We start from the raw sequence: 22,423 nt of genomic DNA on the forward strand, positions 1-22,423 counted from the left end.
TCGGGTGGAAAAGCTTTATTCGTTGACCCATTCTCCCTTGCCAGTGTCTTTAAACCAATATCTACACAAAATAACATGTTGCCGGTCCAAGACCACACAGCCCTATGGGCCCCAGGACACAGACCAAACACATTGATGTAGAATTGGAAACACTGCTTCTTAATGTGGATCTTTTCATAGTGCACTTTTAAGAAGAGAAAAAAAACAAACAAAAAAAAACATACAAAATACCAAAACATAAGACGTGGAACAACGAAAACGTAATCGACCCTTGCAGGAGTGGACTCTGGTGGTGTGTTGTAAGACACGGTTTGGTGATTTATTGAAAGGACCTTGGAAGAAGGCATTAATCGTGGTTAATGTATAATTAGGTCTGATTTTATTCATTTTTTTACTTAAAAGGAAAAAAAATGGTCCTGAAAATGTAACCCATTTTCATAAACAGCCCAAAAATAGCCTTGTTAAAAACAATTATTCTTCAGACCTCGGTTGGATCTAGTTCATGACTACTGCCCTCTTATTTGCAGTCCATATCCATATCTTTCACAAGGCCAACTTACAATGTTAGGTGGGCTTTACCTTGCATATTAGCCAGGTTAAGTGTTAACAGGTCTAAATCGTATACATGTACTTTACCATCAGAGATTCCCAATTACATCTGGTTTAGGAAGACACAGAAAACATATTTTAGTTCTCCGTCATTGGGTACAGGCATGGGAAGATTACATTTCATGTGTCCATCATAACATGAAAAAAATGGCTGCACAACCATTTTTTCCTCAAAAACCATAACCAATTCTGAAAATAAAGAATGAAACTTAAGCATAAAGTAAGACTAAAACCGACGGGAGGAAAAAGTATGTTCATTTTCCTCGCCCGTCTGTGAAAGGGGTGAGAATTCAAATAAATACTTAAACAATAAAAGGGTAACCCAATCCATTTGTAAATAGCATCTTTCATAAAAGACTGAATACATTGGATAGTCTTTATAATAAAACAAGAAAGAGACAAAGGAAAGCTAGACCTTGGAAGTGCAATTTGGGGAAACCTCGAGAGGCGATTAAAGGTAGTCAGCGACAGGATCTGGTCGCCTCAAGTCTCAGCCTCGATACTAGTGGAATGCTTTTCAGCTTTGAAAACAATCTAATAAATAAGAGAGCCACTCAAACTTAGCATTTATCAACAGAAGTCCTCCATTTTTTTGTTTTTTGTTTTTAAATTTTTTTTATTATAATGATTTTTTTTGTAGGGTCCAATGACCAATATAGTTCTCGTTGTGTCTTGAACTAAAGCGTAACGTTTCCTTTACGGCAACTACGGAATGGAAACTTTAGAACGTTTCAGCCAGTAAAATGAACCAAGTAACACTGTCCATGCCACAAAGACTGCCACTCTGAAGAGAATACGTTTTTTTTCTTTTTCAAAAAAATATAATTTAAAATGCACAAAACACAAGACAAACAGCAACAGAGGCGATATTTCTATCCATGGGTACTACCATTTTTTCTCCTTTTTTTATTTATTTTCCTTTATCTTAATTTATCGAACTATTGTAAGTATATACAAAACAAGCAAGTCTGCTTTGCTTTTGGACGGCCACAGATGTGTGCCTCAGAAAAAAAAAAACGAGCCAAAATTGTCAAGACGAATGACTATGAGTCTTATTGCTTCTGACTTACTGCTAGGAGGGACACGTCTAAGAAAAGTTTCATCGTGCCGGTTCTATGGTCTGCTATAATGTAGGCAAGTGCAGAATAGTTTATGGTATAGCTGCTTGCTGAAATCAAAAATATGATTCCGCAATTACAATGCACCGAATACCCATGTTAATGGGTATGAGTTTTCCTCCTTTTGACGAAACGTTTTCAGAACTGCTCTATGAGCCAGTTCACAGTCTGCGCTGTTGGGTGTGTTTCATGTAGCACCAATTTCAGAGCCGAAGTTGTGGTGTTGAGCAGTGATTTAAGAAAAACAAAAATGCTCAAGAAAAGTTGATATGGCAAAAGTGGAATTGTGACCCCACAGGTTCAATATTTCAATTTGTTCCTTGACAGAGGAACAGGAGTTAACATGGCTGACCAGATCAGAACCCAAGTACAGACGGAGGCAGACAGAGAGGAAAGAAAGAAAAATCTAAGCAAAATAAAGAAAAAAACAAAACCCATTAGAATCTCCCATCTAAATGAAAGTGCTCCATTTCATTCTGAAAATGAAGGTTTGTTCTTCACAGGTTCACTAAATGTCAGTTTAAAATATAAATATTCTTTTAAATAAGTTCGGCGTAAAAACGAGCTGCTTTTGAAACCGAACGTCAACGCCGAGAGACGGTGAACGGTTATAGTCCTTCAAAACAAACCTTTCTGTAACGAGAGCCGTCGCAAAAACGTTAGCCTTTCGTATTCCTCGCGTCCCCCAGCCGATGACATCGCGTTCACCAGCTCTTTGACAATCTCCTGGCATTGCCCCTCGTCCCTGTGCTGCTGCTAAGAAAGGAAAGTGGAGTAAAGAGAAGCCGCGGAATCTAAGGTGGGTTTTGTGCTGCTAGACCCCGCTACAGAGCCGGGTCTGCGGTCGGGTGGAGTTCTGGTCGCCCCCGGTGTGTGGGTGGCTGTGGTAGGGCGTGGCTCGTTGGCCCCTGGGAGGGGGGGAGGGGGTTGTTGGGTAGGCTCTAGGAGGAGAAGGCCAGTTTGACGCTGCAGCTGGAGTAGCCCTCATCGCTCGCTGTGCTCTGCAGGCTGCTGTGGTCGTCCAGGTCGCTGGTGCTGGCCGTGCTCACGCTGTCCAGCTCTCCGTGGGAGAACTCGGTGCTTTCCACGTCCACCTCGATCTCCTCTGCGCATCACAAACAGGGGGATAGAGCGTGAGCACAGGGCGGTGGTGTGACGGCAAACAAAATGGACGCCGAAAAACACCACAAGTAAAAGTGTGATTCGTGTTGTGGGTGTTAAGTGATTGTAAGGACTGAGTGACTATGGGGATTCTGTAAGTGATTGTGGGGAGAATGATAGTTACTGTGAAACAATTTCAGTGATTGTGGGGACAGTGTTAGCGACAGTTTCAGTGGCTATGCAGATGCTGCTATTGATTATGGGGACATTGTTAGCGACAGTGTCAGTGACTATGCGGATGCTGCTAGTGATTGTGGGGACCGTGTTAGGTCAGTGATTGTGGGGACATTGTTAGCGACAGTGTCAGTATCTATGCGGATGCTGCTAGTGATTGTGGGGGCCGTGTTAGGTCAGTGATTGTGGGGACATTGTTAGTGACAGTGTCAGTGATTGTGGGGACGTTGATAGTAACTGTGGGGACAGTGGTGGAGTTAGTAACTGTGGAAGGATTTCAGTGACTACGGGGGCGCTGTCAGAGGGGATCGTTGGACTCACCTTGGTCCGAGTCGGAGCGGTCGGAGCACAGGGTGGAGTCTACGCTGTCTGTTCGTATTCTCTCTCCGTCCCCCGTGCCGGTCATCCGCAGCTGGTCCAGCTGGCGCTGTAGGTGGCGCTGTTCCCGCTCCAGGTGCTCCAGCTGGTGTTGGCTCTTCCGGTCCGCTTCTTCAAGTCTCTACATCAACAGAGAAATGTACAGAGGCCAAATTACAATAAAGACCTCAAACAGCTTTTATGACGACATTTACATTAAGAGCACTGAGATTATGGCCAGTTTCAAATTCCCCTGCTTGCCAAGGAAACCCCACCAAACTTAAAATGGAACTGAATTACTCTGCAATTGAATTAATGCATTTGTTTGTGCCACTTATTGACATAAGCAGACCGGAATTCTGTGGGTTTCAGATGGCAAATGTTCACATTTCATTCATCCAACACACAAATATAGCTATTGCGATCAATGTAGCTTTATACGAAAGCTCTTGATGTTTTGTGTGCGTGTATGTTTGGAAAAGATTAAGCGAAGCATTCAAGTGAACATTTTCTAACTGTCCAGTTTTCTAGTAGGTTCAGTACTACACAGTAAAATAAAACCACTGCCATGTCAAGTCTTTAAAGCATTAGTCCACCTTTCTGTGCAAGGGTTTCGGTCAGGCTGAGAACATACGACTGATGGGGAGTTCTCCAGCATCGAGTGGGATGGGTTATTTTATTTATGTATTTAATGTTTATTTGAGTAGGGACAATGCCAAGAGACACACCATCATTCCTGCCAGTTTACACCAGGTTCATGTAGCTGATGTTCTGCATACAGAACCTTTTGCCTGTTAATCTCCCTCTGGACCAATCTGTTGCACCCATTGTGCGACAATATCTACTCCACCCACATACCATAGATCAAGCAAATACATTCAGCATTGTTGTTGGTGTATTCAGGAGAGAGCGCATGCCCTTATCGCTCTCCAATACAGTACAGTATAGATATTCCTGATGTGCTAGGCTGTGCGCTTTTGTCACAGATGAAGTTACAGATCCTGTCAACCTGACAGGCGTCTGTGAAATTGAGATGATTTTGTCTACACACACAGCACGCGAGCAGGAGAAAAATAGAAAGCACCTACTCCATTTTGAATGGGCAGTAAAAAAAACATTGTAATGGAGACGTTTACTCAAAAGCAGTCACTGGTGTCAATAGCAAATTTCTATATTCTGCATTAATTCTGCAAGGACTGTATTAATTGTGTATATTTCTGTGACTTACTACATACATCCTTGCCTGCACATAACCTCCCATGCTTTGCCTGTAGCTTTTACTGAAAATAGCTAGCTAGATACAACATTTCTACCAGTTTTTTTTGTTGTTGTTTTTTTATCAGAATGAAGGAGCAGCCTCATTCCTCATTCGGACAGCCATTTTGTTCCAATGCTGAGCCCTGCAGAGCTGGGATTCCAGCGTCTCAGCACGAGTCTGTCAACAGCCTTTTCATCAGCTCTAAAATGTCCCAACATGACCCTGACATGACTCATATCAAACCCCTTGATTTTAATAAGAAATGTGGTTTTTCCCATCACTTTTGATATTGCAGCATCAAATAACTCCATATTTAAGTCTGTGTGTATGGAGTGGATTTACCGTAAACCATCAACACAAGTACTGCATTTCTACACATGTATCTATATTTCAAAATAAAAAATATGCAAACTATTTCTCCCTTTTGTGGTATAGAGCAAAGGGAGGGGCACGCATTGGCATCCACTTGCGTTTCATTATTCATCATCACTGGATACTACTATAAATAGCTGCAGATATACCAGTGCACTTTGATAGCAAAGTGAGTCTAAATGCCAAATGTATAGTAAAACTGGTTTTGCAAACACGAGTATTTTTCAGAAATGTAGTGTACAGGGCAGCAGTGGGTGTAGTGGTGTGTCAACGGTGTCCACATTCCTGCACATGAAATGTCTGCCAGTTTCGCCCACTCTCGAATACTTTTACTACTTTAAATCTTCCTGTGAATGATGCAGAGCACGCTTCTCGCGGCAGTTAGAGTGAGGGTAAGGCACTGGTCGGGCAAGTTAATGACGTGCATTCTTTAACCACTGCACCCACACGATCTCATGGCTTCATCGCCTGCCATCGAAGTGCTGTCGCTCCTGACGATGGCCTCGAATGTCTTGAGCACGGTTACTCCCAGCTAGCTAAACTGAGCTAAAGAACATGCATTATTGATGGATGTTTGTCCATCAAAACATCCATCAATATGCAAGCAGGTTTACTGCAAGGTAGGGCACAACTGATTTAAGCTCATCAAAGACCAGTGGGAGACTCTCTTCCCTCTGAAAAGAGACAAAAAAAGGGCACTGTGTGTGTGTGTGTGTGTGTGTGTGTGTGTAGCGTGTTGGGCGGTGAAGAGGGCAGAGTATTCAACCAAAACTGGGAGTGCCGTTTGCCAACGTCATAGGCAGAGCAAGGCCAGATTGTGCCTACGTTCTTATCTTCCAGTCACGAGGCCATTTGGTCTTTGGGATGTCACTCTCATTAACACTAAGGTCACTGTTGCTAGTTAGGGAAGTACTGCAATATCTGTTTCTAGGTCTCTTTTGAGGCTCAGACATTATCTTCCAGAAAATGCATTGGAGTGAACTGGGAGCTGGACAACTGGGACAAATGGCAATGCTACCAGTTAGCAGAGACAGCTGATGTTGCTAGTATGCACTTTATGCAAATACAATGGGGTTCCACAAAATGACCAGTGGCCTACCAAAGTGAAATATCCCTTTAAGTTGTAAGCACAGATGTTGGAAAACAATGTGTGTTTTGAGGCCTCAGTTGTGGGTCATATACTCCTTAATTAGCATTCAGCAGTGTTGTTCGAGGGTCTGGCAGTACCTTAATATGTCCTTTGGCTTTGTTGAGCAGTCCCAACGTGGTGTGCCGATTGCAGTCAGGTCCCAGTGGTATAAGTGACTTCAATCGCTCCAAACACAGTCGGAGGTGAGCTCGCCTGCAGACAGAACGAGAGAGGAAATTCAGCCGTCACGTTCGCCAAACCCACAGATCGAAAGAAGAACATCGCTCACCATGCAAATGGGAGGTTCCTGCAGATGTATCGCAGAAAGGGCAAACGCCACGGGCTCTAAGGACACGCACTTTATGAGGAATGCAACCAACCCAAAACGAAACCAACACGACAAAGAGGAGAGAAAACAAAACCGACACTTGTTCCACCATCATACATCGTGAACATCGTCGCACAGATGTTTTGGAATCCTGTGGAACAAGTGAGCAAAAACGAAAGCGAGAAAGAAAGAACATTCTTTCTACCCTGCCTTCACGAAGGGCCCTGGCTGTTCTGGTTTTTAACACAGGTAATAAAAATCAGTATCTGAGGACCAGACCTTGTTGTGCGGAGTAAGAATAATGCCACTATGGAATCAGATGGGAACCATCTACACTCAGGGGTTCTGGCTAGTTCTTATCTCCACAAACTCCAGAGCTGTCCACAGAGATGCTCCAGCTCTCCGCCTGTTCCTGAGGGGGGATCCTGAAAGAACGTCCCCTGCTCTCCAAGAGGCCAAAACTTATTTTTTTAAAAAGCTCATTTCCTGGTCATGCGAGAGAGATGGTGCTCACTAGCTTCACTGTAGTTGGCTCCAGTACAGGTCATTCAGACCTTCAATGGTACAATTGCGGTCAAAAGACAGTCAAGCTTTCTTCCCCAGAGGAAATCATAGACGCAATCTACGTTTTTTTCTTTGTCTACGTTTTTTCTTCCTCCCCATGCGCCGATTTCCTTTAAGTAATTGTGTCATTAGGACAATACAGCAATACTTTGTGGACGAATCAGGGACAGATTACATCACTCCCTCTGAAACGCTTAGTGGAGGAGCTGCATCGGCTTCCCTACCGCACAGTCTCTAGCTCGTGATAACGGCGGTAAGCTCGACTTCCCGGGTTTCAAACGCGTTCTCATGAGCCCGTGGGTAGTCGTGGGTGACGCAACAGGCGCCTGGTCTGTATTTATCGACAGTCCGTGCTGCGGTCCTGCAGGGGAGGGGGGTTACGCACGCGTTCAGCAGGAGTCTGCTCTCACCGCCCACGCTCCACCCCATCTGTCGCCGCCAGAGCGGCTGTCCTCCCTGCTCTGGAGCCAGAGCGCGCTCCTCCTCGCTGATAAAGGAGGCGCTGTCAGGAGCTCACTCTGATAAACACCGATAACCTCCCGCCGTTCACCACAATAGAAAAAAACCAGGAAAAAAAAAGAGACCCCAAATACTTCAACTTCAGTCTGTTTTCTCTTGTCTTCCCTTTTTAACTTTAGAGAACACGACCACACACACACAGATAAGCAAGCCTTGCTTTCTTTTTTATTATCCTGCCAGACATGTTCAGACATCGGTGTATCGTTTATGGTCACATTCCCTAAAGATACACGATCAGAGGGAATCATGGGACGCATTGTAATCTTCATTATTTCATGTTTGTGATGCCAACGCAGCAATGCAGGTCTCTCCGTTCAAGATAAAAGCTCAAGGCCTGGAGCGTAAGTGTAGGTCTGCTAATCTCCTCTGCTATCTGCTACAGTGTGCCTGCCTACACAGCCGAGGTACCATTCAGCCAGGAGCCATTTTGACCAAGTGATGGGTTTGAATTGTGGGTAACACACAAGTGCTGCAACCAAGTTTTATTTAGGTTGCGAGTGATTCCTAAATGATTGTAAACGGTTTGGTTTGATAAGCAGGTCTCAATTCGGTGTGCATTGTGCAGGGATTTCAACATTACGTTAAGAGAGCCCTTTATACAGAGGAAACTAGGTTTCTCCATTTCGCCTGTGGGTGCTGTGATACCCCTCAGTCTGAACAACATAAAGGCACAGATTACACACCATCCTAGTTCCGCTTAAAAAATAAATAACATTTTAAAAAACCCTGTCCCCTCACCATCTGTGGCTTTCCAACAGAGAGAGAAGGATCTCTCTCTCTCGCTCTCCCTCCCTCTCTCTATGAATAGCACTCAACAGCACCCAGCTCTGTGACTGCGAGTCCATCTGTGGCAGATTACACCACTGTTTATAGCACACGCTCACATGACGGTCCAAATGCAGAAAATGCTAGAAAAAAAACACAAAAAAAAAAAAACAACAACATTTCACCCTCGGCGCCGTTGAGCGGCTATGCTCCGAGTCCCACCGCGTAAAGTCACGCAAGATATTAAGGTCACAAAGTGCAAGGCAGGGGAAGGGGAGGATTTTCCTCAGTACGATTAAACCACAAACGACAGCAATGGCGTGTAGCTCCGCTCATGCTAACATGCAATATGAAAATCTCTCTCCAAGCGAAAGATGAGATTTTGTTAATGGGCTTATTATGGCACAATACTGCCTTACGCAAATCTGTAAAATGAACCTGGGGTTACATCTGGAGATGAATGAAGAATGTATTTGGCGCCTTGACACGCATTCCCATGTACCAGAGAATAAAGAAGGCCCCACAGCAGGGTAACCTGCAGGGTGACACCTCCCACGATGCCGCTAATCTGGCTAATAATCCGGCTATTCCAGGGAAGTTATACGAGCTCTATCCGTAGCGGGTCAATGGAAAGTTTATTTTCAATACAATTAGTTCTCAGTAGCTTTGCTAAGTAGTTCCTGGAAGGTTCCTGCTATAAGTGAACACTCAACATGATACATTTGAAGGCCAGCTCCTAAAACAATGTGCTAGTCTGCGTGTTCTATGGAAACCCTGATGGGACAATTGTACACACAGGACTGATGGTGCACCTTGCTTGCTAATCATGGTAAATGGTAAATCGATATTTATATAGCACTTTTTATCCAATCTTTATCGCTTTACAATGAATGCCTCTCTTTCACCAATTCATACACACACACTCACTCACTCACACACCAATGGCGATAGGCTGCCATGCAAGGAACCAGCTCATCAGGATGGGGGTTAGATGTCTTTGACATGCTCGTACCTCCGGAGCTAATGCCCCTAATCGGCAGATTAAACCACCACTTTCTCTGATGTTTAAAACAAAGGCATGTATGTGTTTTTACAATGGGGGATTGCAGCAGCTGCAGTTGTGGTTGTGGTTGTAGCTGTAGCTGGTGGTGGAGGTTGTGGTTGTAGCTGTATCTGTAGGTGGTGTAGGTGGTTGTAGCTGTAGCTGGTGGTGTAGGTTGTGGTTGTAGCTGTATCTGTAGGTGGTGGAGGTGGTTGTAGCTGTAGCTGGTGGAGGAGGTTGTGGTTGTAGCGTCAGGGGACCTGGGTTCGCTGGTCACATGCCACCCTGCAGACAAAGCGTTTGGGAGGGGAGTAGGCCCGAGGCCTGAAGCCGCTTACGCACAGCCCAAACCCAGACCACACTCTCCTCCTCCTCCTCCTCCTCCTCCTCCTCCTCCCTGGCGCTCTCTCTCTTCCCCTCCTTCCGTGACAAAGTGACACTGAATAACAACCTGACTATAAAACACTTAGGGCCTGATTTACTTAGGCCTTTAGCATATGCTAACCCCTTTTGCACATGCAAAACCAGTAACATGACCAATATTTAGTCCTGGTATTTGCTATGCCCCAATCATTGTCGTGTTATCAGTTTTTTCACGTGCCAAAATGTCCTTGCAGCTTTCAGACACATACATTTTAAACATACCGGAACAACAATTATCTTCAGGAATACAACAATTTAAAGGTAAACTCTCCCTGTCCTCTCCATCTCTTCCTCTCCCTCTCCCTCCCTTTCAGGGATTCGCTTCAGCGGAGTGGCTGTGCTTGACATGCTAGCTCAAGCGGGGCAGGGCAGTGCCACGGGGGTGTCTGCTGAAGGCCAGAGCAGGTCCCATTGAACCACAGCTCAAAAGCGCTTTTGTGGAGCGCCGCTAGCCCGCTAGCTCTTTACCGCAGGTTCCTCTCCTTATCGTCTTCTGAGGAGGCCTATCTCGGATAGCCTTTGAAAAGGAGCTCAGCCGAGCAAACAAGCGGATTTGGCGCTTTTGTTATTAGTCATATTTTGTTATACGTTTAGGAGTGTCCTTCCTGCTCTGGCTGAGGGTGAAGTCTGAGCGCTCGCGTGTCTCCGGTATGCTGCATCTTAACATTTGTCGCAGTGTCACATTCTTCAGAAATGCTACAAGTATAGCAGGTGTAGATTTTCCAGCTTTAGTGTAGTCTATATATAAACAAAACATTATTTAGAAACTTTCAACGAAAGAAGTTTCCATAGATATTATGGAATTTACCAATAGTTTATTATTTTAGGTTTTATACAGTAAAAGGTTTATCAGTAGAAGCTGAATAAGGAGGGGAAAAATTTAAATCTGTGGAAATTCCCGAAGTGGCACAGGATACATTCGCCCCTTTTTATAGAAAGTATAAATAGCACAGTATTTGACTTTATTCAAAACAAAAAACTAGCTATGATAAGTGTCCTGATATGTCATCTAATAATAACAATAATAATAATAATAATAATAATAATAATAATAATAATATACAAAGCACTTTTCCCACCTTCAAACAACCCCCCCCTCCTGTCCACTTACAGAGTACCAGATGAAAAGCAGAGCACATACATTACGGCTCTCCAGACACTGTAATAACCACTCTTCTGGGGATAAATCTATTTGTTGCTCAGCACAACTAGGATTTTGAGGCACCATTATAGGGTGTTCATGTGTGCCCTTTTGAAACCAAAATAAGCACTTCTCTTGTACAAGGTGCAATTTTCCACCCCTTGGTTTTCAGCAGTATTGGGCCTCCTAGGATTTTGAGGGGAGGTGGGGGGGCCTAAGGGAAGGGCATTGTAAGAACATTTCAGGAGGCTGTAACCCAAAGTTATTTATGCAATTTTCCCCTCTGTTGGGAGGTATATTTCAGACAACCATGAATTAGACACAGTAAATAGGCAGAAAAATATTTGTAATTGTGCTTTGTAGAAAGAAAATGGGCATTAGTCAGAACAATGGTAGAATTCATTGGGTGTCAACAGTTCTGCCCCCACCCCCCAAAAAAAGGCTAATAACACCTACATACTCAATACTCTATTGATACTCTTGAGATAAAGGATGTATATACTACTGACATGTTTTTCATAGCATAAACCTTTACTTAAGAGACTGAAATGGAGTGTCTTTCAGTCACAACAACATTGATGGGAAAAACAAACATACGCCTATAGCGTCACTCATCCAGTGAAAGGACAGAGGACAAAGGAATACAGCAGCCCATTACAAAGCACAAACGCGGTTCACCCGGAGGTTTCATTTAACAACTGCACATGCCGTGTACTTCCCGCACACGGCGCACTGGGATCCGTGGCGCTCGTGTACACATGTAGCGGCGTTAGCGGACACGGTGTTCCCGTCGAGCGCGTCGCGAAGGTCCGTGTTCGAGAGTAGCGCAGAGCACAATAGACAAGGTTATTCTAAAAGGTCTTTATTCGCTCCTGCGCGTTCCTGAAAGGCCCGCCTCACATGATGGCTGAGCGGTTGGCGGTCACGTGGACCGTTAGCAGCGCAACGGACCACACCGCAGGTTAATATGCCCGTTTCCCCCCCTCCAGACTCTCCCAAGGCCGTTCTTAAAAGCTAATAATTGAGCACGCTATTTCGCTAGCACGTGTATTTCGCAATATACGGACGATATCGGACGACATGCGTTTCCATTCACAAACTAATTTCATGTAGCCTACAGTACCTATGCTATTGTTAGTTATTTCTTACGAGAGCCCTGAATACACATCCAGCCTGTTATGCCACCCGGGAAATCCACCTCAGGCTTGAAAGCTTGCATTCCATTCACGGGGGTTAAGCCAAACTTAACCTCCAGACTCGGCCGGGCAAAAAGCACGGTCTTCCCCCGTTATGAGCTCACGAGAGAAGCTGAAGTCTATTAGCAGACGCAGCGCTCTGCATGATCTTCCTTAAGAGGGGTCGGCAACACGAGGGTTATCTTCAAAGGGAAAAAGTGAGCGGTTTCACGTTTTATGTGAGCGTAACCTCAAGACAGCCTTCATCTCAACCACAGGAAAAGGTTGCACGCAAGTTGCATGTAAAAATAGGCCACTTTTCAGTCAGTCCAATAACCAGTAATTCTACAGAGAACAAATACAGTTTATATTCAAATACCTGGTAGTAAAGATTTATGGCACATTTCTGGGGAAAAAAGCCTTTTCCAAATCATTTTTCTGAGGATATATTATATTTACTGTGCTATGTGCAATTCATTCTTACTGCAAACAAACAGCAATGCTAAACATACAGTATAAGGGGACCATTAGACTGTTCTTACTGTGCAATATATCCTTTTCATGTGAGAGGACATGACACCATGTGAAAAATAGGAGGCAGTCTACAAAGGCTTCTGTCAAGGCGTTGCTTGGGAGTGCATGGTCTGGGCTGTGCTTTAGGTCTTTCTTACACCAAATAACGTCACCGTAATTACCATCCGATGATGATGAATGACACATCCTGCACCATGAAAATGGCTTCATTAAAAAACAATCAGAAACTAAAGTAGTCCAGGACACCCCTGGATTCATATTCACTCCTCCTTACTGGAATCTGACGCACATCTGGAAATGAGAGGAGCGGAGATGATATTGAAAGATGGGCATAATTACTAGTCTGATATGACTGTTGTCAAACCCCCCTTTCCACCCACCGCCTTATTTGCTTCTGCAGCGATGTATGAAGGGAGAGTGGGAGGGAGGGAGAGCCTGCAAGAGTACGAATGACAGAAATACAGTGCGAGTGATTGAGAGATCGAGTGAGTGACTGAGAGGGAATGAGACCAAGTGAGTTGAAGAACAAGAGCACAAGTGTTTCTGAAAGAGAGACAAAGAGCAAGAGAGACGTAATGGAGTAGAGATAAAGTGCCAGAGAGAGAGCGAGAGAGGGAGAGAGCAAGAGTGAAACAGAAAGACAAACAGAAACAGAAAGATAGAGAGGCAGAGTGAAAGAGACAGAGCGAGACAGAGAGAAAGACAGAACCAGAGAGGCCGAGAGAGACAGAGCAAGAGATAAAGAGAGAGCAAGAGTGAGACAGAAAGATAAACAGAAACAGAGATAAAGAGAGGCAGAGTGGAAGAGACGGAGCCAGAGAGACAGAGTGAGACAGAGAGAAAGAAAGAAACGGAGGCCGAGAAAGAGACAGACAGAGAGCGTGTGAGACAGAGAAAGAGCTAGAGACAGTGAGAGAGACAGAAACAGAAAGAGACAGCAAGAGAAAGAGACTGAGCCAGAGAGGGAGAGCCAGATAGAACAACAGAGAAAGACAGACAGAAACTGAGAGAGACAGTGAAAGAGACAGAGACAGAGAAAGAGAGAAAGCGCTAGAGACAGCGCGAGACAGAGAGAGAGACAGAGAGAGAGAGAGAGAGAGAGAGAGAGAGAGAGAGAGAGAGAGAGAGGCGTGCGGCCGGAAGAGGTGCAGCCCCAGCAGCTGTGTGGGACCGGAGCCCAGCGAGTCCGATGGCGAACACGGGGATTAGCTCGCACGTGCACAGGATTTAACGCAGCCCGCAGCACAGCCCATGCTGCCAGCACTCAGACGCACTTACAGGAGAGCACGGGGGCATCCAGAAACAAAGGCTCATGAGAGAGGGGTCATGCGACTCTCACATCTGCACTGGTTGACCCTTCACTGAAGATGAGGACCCACCACTCCAGTACACAAGGGTCACACAGGCTTTGTATTAAACGGTGGAAATGACAAGGCTGCCCTGAAAACACATTCTACTCCATATGCAAGCACTCTTCTCATTCATACTCCGATATGGCTTTCCTGCCCAATGCCCACCACTACTTCTCCTTGTTCGTATCATCGTTTAAAACACAGCGTGGTTCGTGAGGTGTTCATCTCGTACTCCCAGTAATGGAGACTGGAGTGTAGGAGGGGGAGGGGCGTGGCACATGGAGAGGGAGGGTTGTGATTGGACCATCACGGCATGCCTAGAAAGGGCTGAAAGTTTTGAGCCGATAAAAGCCTATGCCTGGAATCTCAAGGGATAAGATCAGTTAGGTCTGCTTGTTATGAGAAAACAGGCCCAAGCCACAAAATAAAAACAAATATTTTAGTGTTGAGCTCAACAAAGATAAACGTTAATTGTCGCTATATGGCACTACAGCGAGGGCAGCCCGGTTTGCTATATGGCACTACAGCGAGGGCAGCCCGGTTCTGTTCATTAAGGGATAAGGTCAGCATAATTTCATATTTGTCAACATGAAACGAAAATGACAATGCTTCTGTCCAACTTTCAGTAGTCAAAATTTTGCAATCACCCAGCAAGCCATTCATTGAAATTGTGCACTAAAATGAAATGCCTACAGCTGAGAAAAGGCAACCCATTATCACAAAAAAATCAGTGTAGATTTAACTTCAAAGCAGAGCAAATTTTGATGGGGACCATTTTCAGTAGGTCAGTGCCACAAATCTTTCCAAAGACAATGACTACCAGGATATTAGCTATAGCTGGCACTGTCTAGAATTCGTTGCAGGATAAACGAATGGCTTGTGGGATACATTTATTGTAGGTTTTGGCCTTTTCATGGGAAATGTTGCTCTTAAGAAAAATATGAAATTATGCCAGCCTTATCCTTTAAATTCAGCAGTTTATCACTCGGCAATTAGACACTAACGCAAGCTGCATTCTGAATTAGAAACACGGTTGGCTCGGGTGATGCAACATTATCGTAAGGGCCGGTAATACTGAGAAATACATTATTCAGTATAGAAGGCTGGGGGGGGGGGGGGGGCGCCATTTTGACTAAAGGAACAACAGTAAACAAGAACAATAATAACAATGCGATGAGTGGCACATTTAGAGATGAATTATAATCGGTGGTATAAGACATGCATATTTTTGCAGAAGTGTTAAGTGGGATTTAGCAATATAACTTCGCAATGGGACATTTTTGTAGATAATTTGACAGTAATGAGCAATACACAGAGAGTAAAAGCTTGGGAATTGGAGGAAGTGTAGCTGCGATGTGTTAAACTCCTCTTTGCAGAGCAGTTCAAGACAGCCAGCGGGCCTGTAGTGTGGAGGACATTCACTCGTGACTCTAACAGAAGTTAGAAGTGCAGAAAGAGCGATCACACACAACTGTGCGTCCGCATAGGTCAGCACAAGCCGATGACAACCTGGATGGGGAACAGCTGCAGAACTACTTTGCATGCAGTTGGACATGTACCTTATCTCGAGTCCAGAACACATTCACCGACTGGTCGGTCGCGCAGTTCAGGGAGCGCTCTCCTAAGCACTGAGAAATATAGATCAGCTCCAAAGTACAGAGCTCCATCTTAGCAAGGTCTTCGCCCTGGGTCAGGCTTTATCAGTCCAGCGAAAGGCCAAACGCCGGCTCGTCTGGAGCCTCGCGTGTTGGCGTGTCGTGTCAGGGGCCCCGGACCGAGACGCTGTGATCTGCGAGGGCCGCGCGGGCCGGCTCGGGCAGATTAGCGTCGACCGCGACCAGCGCACGTGCGCTCGTCACAGCAAAGATCAAGCGCGCTAAGCTGCTTTCAGGGGCCGAGAAAAGCTTACGCGGAAGTCACGTTGTCTGGAACAAACAGTTCCAGGGTGACCCGGCCGGGGCCACGCCGTCGTTCCAGGGAAGTTCACGGAACGGGCGGAGCCCTCGTCCTGCGGAGCGCTCGCCGAAGAACTGCCGCCGACGTCACGCGGCCTCTCCCTCGCAAATGAGCCGTGGCCTTGCTCCCGCACATCCACGCGGTAGCCAAAACACAGACTGCGACATGGTCCACAGGCTCCAGATAAAAGGACAACAGGAGCAAGGGATGATAGGTGTGTGCTAACGAGCAGCTAATCACCAAGTCACGATGCAGACGGCAAGCGGTCCGGACACTGACCAACGGCAGTATTGCCACTCTGCCAGGCGCTCTGCAGAAGGGCTCGACATTCACAGCAGTCGAGTACCCGCAGAAGCAGTCGAGAAACACCCTGCGTGACCGATCCTTCCATCAACCGCTGGGGCTTTCATGCGTCTTTTATCCTTCTGTAAGTAAGGGACTTCATTGTCAGATCTTTCTGCCCGTTTGTTAAGTTGTCCCGAGGGAAGGCTCGACTCAACAAAGGGAACTGCTGGATAAGATGGTTGTGGGGAGGGGGGAGATGGCCACTGGGATAACATGTGCTGGCCTCCATCTGGTATGAAGCTAGAATTGACACATTTACAAATAAACCCTGGAGGGGAGATGGTGCCCTACGCATCTCCCATCTTAGCCTTTTAATGCACCTGACCACACTACGGTCCATTGGTCAACTATAAACATACACAATGAATTTCAGTAAGTGCTTTCAACAGCGCCTCGCATGTTATGCTATTTTGCCCCCGTTTCTTCTTACAGATACCCAGTCTCAGTCAGGAAAGACCAGAGGAGACCGTCTCCACCAGACAAATAGGACACATCCGGGAAGAGCTTAAAGAAGCCACAAGGTTCTATCCCATTACAACAGAGTGTCATGCGGTGCTGTATAAAGTCAGCCCGTAGTGCTAAGGACAGAGCTGGGCTGGTTGGAGGGGGCTTTAATCTGTTTCCGGGACGCAGCGGCGGCCGTAGGCTCCAGAGGGTGGAAGCAGGTGGCTTTGAACATCTGGTCGCGGCAAAGCCAAAAAACTCCCACGGCCTATATCCTCCAACCACTTGCACTTGCTGAAACCAATCCGAGGTCTATACATGGGCCACCGCTTAAAGTACCTACTTCGACAACTCCACTTCAACAACACCGTAACTAAATGGACAGGATTTGAGCGACAGAACCTTCTGGACTGGACTACGGCAGTGGTGAATTCCCCCCTCATGCTCCTTACAGCAGTGAATGAAAGGGATAAATGAAATGCAATGATATAAATGAATTGAATAAGATGGCCCTGAGTTGTCTTGTTGGTGGCAAGCTGCGTGGTGTGGGCCATACTATATTTCCACCGCCCAGTAGTGCATTTCATTAGCACTGCTTTTTCTAGTTTTCCGTTCGTGCCAAGCACTTTAACTTCTAAAGCTGTGCAGGTCAGGCTGAACGAGAGTACAAGTCCAATGAACAACTTAATAATATACACAAATAAAACCCCATTAAGTCATCAGCAGAAATGAGGTGCCGTGCGTCTTCCTTGCGTGATGCAATTTGTCAATTCAATTGTCTGTTAGGTAGGGTTCCCTCAACACAATCTTATCTTCCGGCAGTCCCCGATGCCGTGAGAGTGTGTGGAATGTGGCGGGAACCCTTTCATCTTCTCCAGGCCTCTTTCAGCCGGGGTCACCTGACTCAGATCCAGGTGCCGATAGTCATGAATGGCTCAAGAACCGAGACTGATATGGGGCCATGCTCCATCAGACGCCACTCTGCTGCTAAATCAGATCACGTACAGTGGGGCTGTGTCTGAAATTACAGTCACATGTTTGGCTCGATGCCAAGATAGCATTAAAGGAAAATAAAACAACAAATAGATTCACGTGTGGATAATCTTGCTGGTCGAGGAACCTCCTGACTGCCGGCACCGTGGTGGACAACACCCAGGAATGCGTACTGCAAAAGTTTCACTGTTCCATTAACAATCACCAACCACCCTCCCATGCTTTTCATTCACCTCAGCACACCTTGGTAACAACACTGTCATGCTCTCATCGTTAGTAGAGGATTTCATGTGGATTTCATGAGAAAACATTAGCAAACGAGGTCGAAAGGACTTCCATCTTCTGTATTTAACACTACAGTTGCGGAGAAAGCGGACAGATTTATAGACAAGATTAATTTCTAAGTAGTCCAAAATTCTAACTATTTTGGTGCACAGGGTGTGTGGTAGCGGTTTCGTTCCTGCTTCCTAAGAAGCCTCGCAATGTTATCGCATGGCGTGGCTGGCAGTTTGCACTTTTAAACCTCTGAGCTCAACTGATCATGGCCACCAAGCCTACTGGATGCCATCTCCATACATGATGCAGCAACACAAGCTATGTGGGCGTTATCTGCGAAAATCAGTTGGCATGGGTGCATGGCGTTAAAATCACGATGCCTAATGCAGACCCTGACGAGCACCTTACTTGTTCTCGTGGTCATGTGACCCCCGGTTAAAGAGACCAATAAAACGTAGGTTTATAGGTCTGAGAAATCCCAGTGCAGCAGGCCTGGTCAGTCATGTTCTTCAGAGGTAGCTTCTCTGGATAGCACCCTGCACTGTAATTACAGACGCTGATGCAAGCCCAGAAATGCCTTTGAAGTGAGTGTTTCGTATCCCAGTCCAGATTTTGCAGTCACCACCCCAAACCCTTATGCACCGTAACTGAGCAGACATGTCTGGGATTCACACTGCAATTATTAACCCCTGTAAAAATGGCTGCAATGTATGAAATTGCTAAACAGAGCCATTTGCTGAAAGTTACTCACTCACTAACACTAATGATAAACGGCATACACAAGGCACTTTACGTATGTGTCCGTTTAACGAGTTACATTTGAAAAGCTGAGAGTATTCTGCCTTGTTAAAAGTGCAATATTTTTTCGCTTATATTTACTGAATCTGGCTGCACCCAGCATTATATAATCTACAAGCACTGAAATATCCAAACTATTGGCTCAGTTTCACTTCTGTCTAACACCCATACCCTTGCACTGTAACCTGAAACCTTAGCAACAGCGGTGCAGCGGTGTGACCCAATGGCAGCACGGAGTGTCAGGGGAGAGGGAATGCCCTTATATTTGCAAAAGTAGGTCACATCTTACTTTCGGTTTTAATAAGCTGCCACTGTGAGCTGTCCCTGGAAGAAAAGACCCCCAGGCCTGTGTACTGCTGCTAGTTTTTGTCCAAGCCAAAGTTTACCCGACAGAGCACTTTTGCTGTTCGGAAAGGAGCATGGTCACGTTGTCACACACCCAAGAGGAGACACTTTTGAGGAAAATGAAAAATGACTCACCTGTTCTTCTCCAGCTCATTGTGTGTGGACCTGTGAGGGGAGAGATGGGAGGGGAGGGAGAGGGGTAGGAGAGAAAGAGCAAGTCAGTCACTGATGTTAATAGGAAGCTACGTATGACTTGCACCCAAACATAAATCAAAATTGACACAGAAATGTTAAAGTGAAAACAGCATCCATGTTCTGGAATGGTCTGTGGTCTGAACTGAAGAAGTTCTGCATGGAGGAATGGTCACATATCCCTCCAAATGTATTCTCTAACTTTATCACACATTATATGAAATGTGACATGGCTGTCATCTTTGCCAGGGGTATTTGCACAAAGTATTACACCAGGGGTGCAAATAATTGTGAAACCAGTTTTTTGGGAAAATACATTTTCTTTGAAAAATGTAAGCCTTTAGTTGATTCCAATGAATCCGCAACAAAAGGACACTGAACATCAGAAAATAGTTTATCAATAACCGTATTATTTTTTTAGTCTACAGTATTTTTGTGCATATTTAGCAAGGGTGCCAAACATTGTGTAGCCCACGGTATATAACTCTTGGCCAATCATCTAATTTTGCTCCACAAAAACAAAATATATATGTTTTTGCCTACAGATTGTCCATCCTGTATGAACCACAAAAAATTACATTAAAAAGGAAATCTGTTGGGCAGCATGTGCTAGCAGCAACGCACAGTAGTCAACTGAGTGCAAGCCAGTGTCTGCAAGAGGCCTGCGGAGGTGTTAATAATGTAAAGTGAATCATCCGGTCTCCAAAGAGCCTCTTTGTGTGACCACATGGTGAAGGCAAGCAGGCACTCACTGGTGGTTTAGAAAAACCTGGCTCTAGACTAACTAACTCCATGCAGCAGGAGGCTAACACCCCATAGGTTCCTGTAGCACTTCCCTTTATTTCTTTATCAGAGACTATTAATATCGGACCTCGTCACTGGCACCATGCCGACTATCAGCCTGCCCTCTGCTGAGAAAGTTCAATTTGAGGACATTCTAGTTTGAAATCTTTCCAGCGCTTTGCAACATGTGCTCACATGATTGAGAAATTTTTTTTTTTTTAATTTTAAGAAAGGGGAACAAAATGCATGCTAGCAGCAGATACTCTCACACTGGAGGGATGGGACTCGTGTTGACATGTACGCTATGAAAGCGGTTGCTATATTTGCCCAATTTCTCCAAACAAACACACTTTACACAAGGAAGAGGTCTTCTACAGGTAGGAACTGTGAAGAGCAAGGGACATGACCAGGACTACAGCCATGACTGGCAATTTTCACACATCAGCATTACTCACTTAAGATTTGTCCAAGACACGTTGAGACGAGTTGAAAACTAACATACTATAGTATTTCTTTTTAAAATGGTATCCTCAAGACACCATATACAGATGTAGTTCTGTGATGGCAATGGCTATGGTGTATCAAAGCCTTGGAGCAAGAGCCCAGACCATACGAGTGCATAGTATCAGATCATACAAGTGCACTCTTGAGTGCAAAATCAGATGAGATGAGATGTTGAATGCTGTGAAAATGTCATTATGTGTGAAAAACATGACTGGTGCAGTAACCTTGGACTGAAGGCAATGGACTATGTTGTAAGCACTGCTATTATGGCAGTGGTTCTCCATCTCCATCAAGTCATGCGTTTTCTTCTCTTTTCATACCTTTTTCCATTAAACTTCTTGAGTACAACCTACAATATGCTGTACTCATTACCATATCTGTAAATTCTTCATAATCTACCAAACGGTTAGTTTTGGTGGCCAGGTGTGCACACTTTCGTCAATTAGGAGCCTATTGATTCACCTCAGCCTTTAACTTGATAGGTGAAAACATTTAACTTTTTGCAAACCTAGTTTGCAATATACCACAATAAGCTCAATGTGAGATGTATATTGTTAATTGTAGGCATAGCCATTTCTGATGTGTCTTAAAGATGGTCAATGATAAACTGTGGGTTCAACAAAAAAACTGGATGAAAACCTACTCTGCAAATAGCTCCACAAAGAAGAAACAATGAAAACCAATTTAACAGGAGTAGCAACAAGCTTTAAAGCCCAGGTACTGATTTCAAAACCTAAAAACTGCTTTGTACAACAGTTAATCTAAGCAGTGCATCAGAAAGCAATCAGTTTGCATCTTCGTTGGAGCTCCAAGCCAACCAATTAGGCCAGAACACTGTTGCAATAATTGGCACCAAGATAACAGCGAAGTGATATGCTTCATGTCTCTCAAGAAGACGTATCTTAAATCTTTCACTTTCTAACATGCTTGCAGACAGCATGGCCTTGTGAGGCCACCAGCCAACAGTTTGAATTCATGATTGAGCACAAAAACCCGATGAGTTTTGCATAACCATGCAGTTTCCTTTCCTTTTTTTCATGGCTTATCAGTCGAGCTCCTGCATGCATGGGACAGAAAAATAACACCCACGTCTCAGAACCCCCCCAACCACACAACTGCAGTTTGCAGGCCAGCAGAATTTTTTTTTTTTTTTTTAAACATTATTTATGCACAAGAGGAAGTGCCAAAACCAATGCATGCCAGAGGCTCATCTCACACACCCCAATGCAAAAGCCATACCAAGGAAAACCTTGTGATCTTGGTCAGAATACATATTCTTCTGGTCACACGTTCATTTAATATATGTTCAGTTTAGCTGACACATCAGCTTCATGATGCGTTTTCTAAAATAAATAAGTAAAAATAAAAACAAACTGAGACAAGGTTGTTTGTGGTAAAATAAGCTAGACAGAAGATCTTTGCGCAAAGAATGTAAGCAAGGACATTTGTCGGTACCTACGTCCAACGATTAAAATGCATCAGTGGATTAAGATGTGAAAGCCTTCACCAATACTTCCAATGCAACTACTCTGATGAGAGAAATAAAACGCAGAATGTGGTGGATTCCTAATCTTTGGCTCCATGACCTTGGAGAGGTAATCTTATTTTAGTCCTAGGTTCAGGAATGCTACACCCACATATCACCGACGTTGGATGACGCTCTTCATAACCATGTAATTAATTATCATTACACGATTATCTAGGTCGACTATTCCAAAGGAATATAATGGCATACACTCAAATACCGACTTAATAGGTAGCTACAA

The 22,423-nt window shown here is 44.8% G+C and overlaps 1 protein-coding gene across 2 annotated transcripts in view; it reads right to left on the minus strand.

The window, feature by feature from the left end:
- mxi1 (max interactor 1, dimerization protein) overlaps window positions 1-22,423 on the minus strand; it is a 26,793-nt gene continuing 4,370 nt past the window's right edge. For both annotated transcript variants that reach the window (XM_061232898.1, XM_061232899.1), the window contains exons 3-6: window positions 19,314-19,343; window positions 6,277-6,391; window positions 3,384-3,561; window positions 1-2,832 (exon numbers count right to left, since the gene is read on the minus strand). In XM_061232898.1, the coding sequence (XP_061088882.1) occupies window positions 2,669-2,832; window positions 3,384-3,561; window positions 6,277-6,391; window positions 19,314-19,343 (487 nt within the window). In that variant the 3' untranslated portion in view covers window positions 1-2,668. The remainder of the gene's footprint in view (window positions 2,833-3,383; window positions 3,562-6,276; window positions 6,392-19,313; window positions 19,344-22,423) is intronic.

This window comes from Conger conger, chromosome 2 (assembly GCF_963514075.1).
Source record: "Conger conger chromosome 2, fConCon1.1, whole genome shotgun sequence".
Taxonomy (NCBI): domain Eukaryota; kingdom Metazoa; phylum Chordata; class Actinopteri; order Anguilliformes; family Congridae; genus Conger; species Conger conger.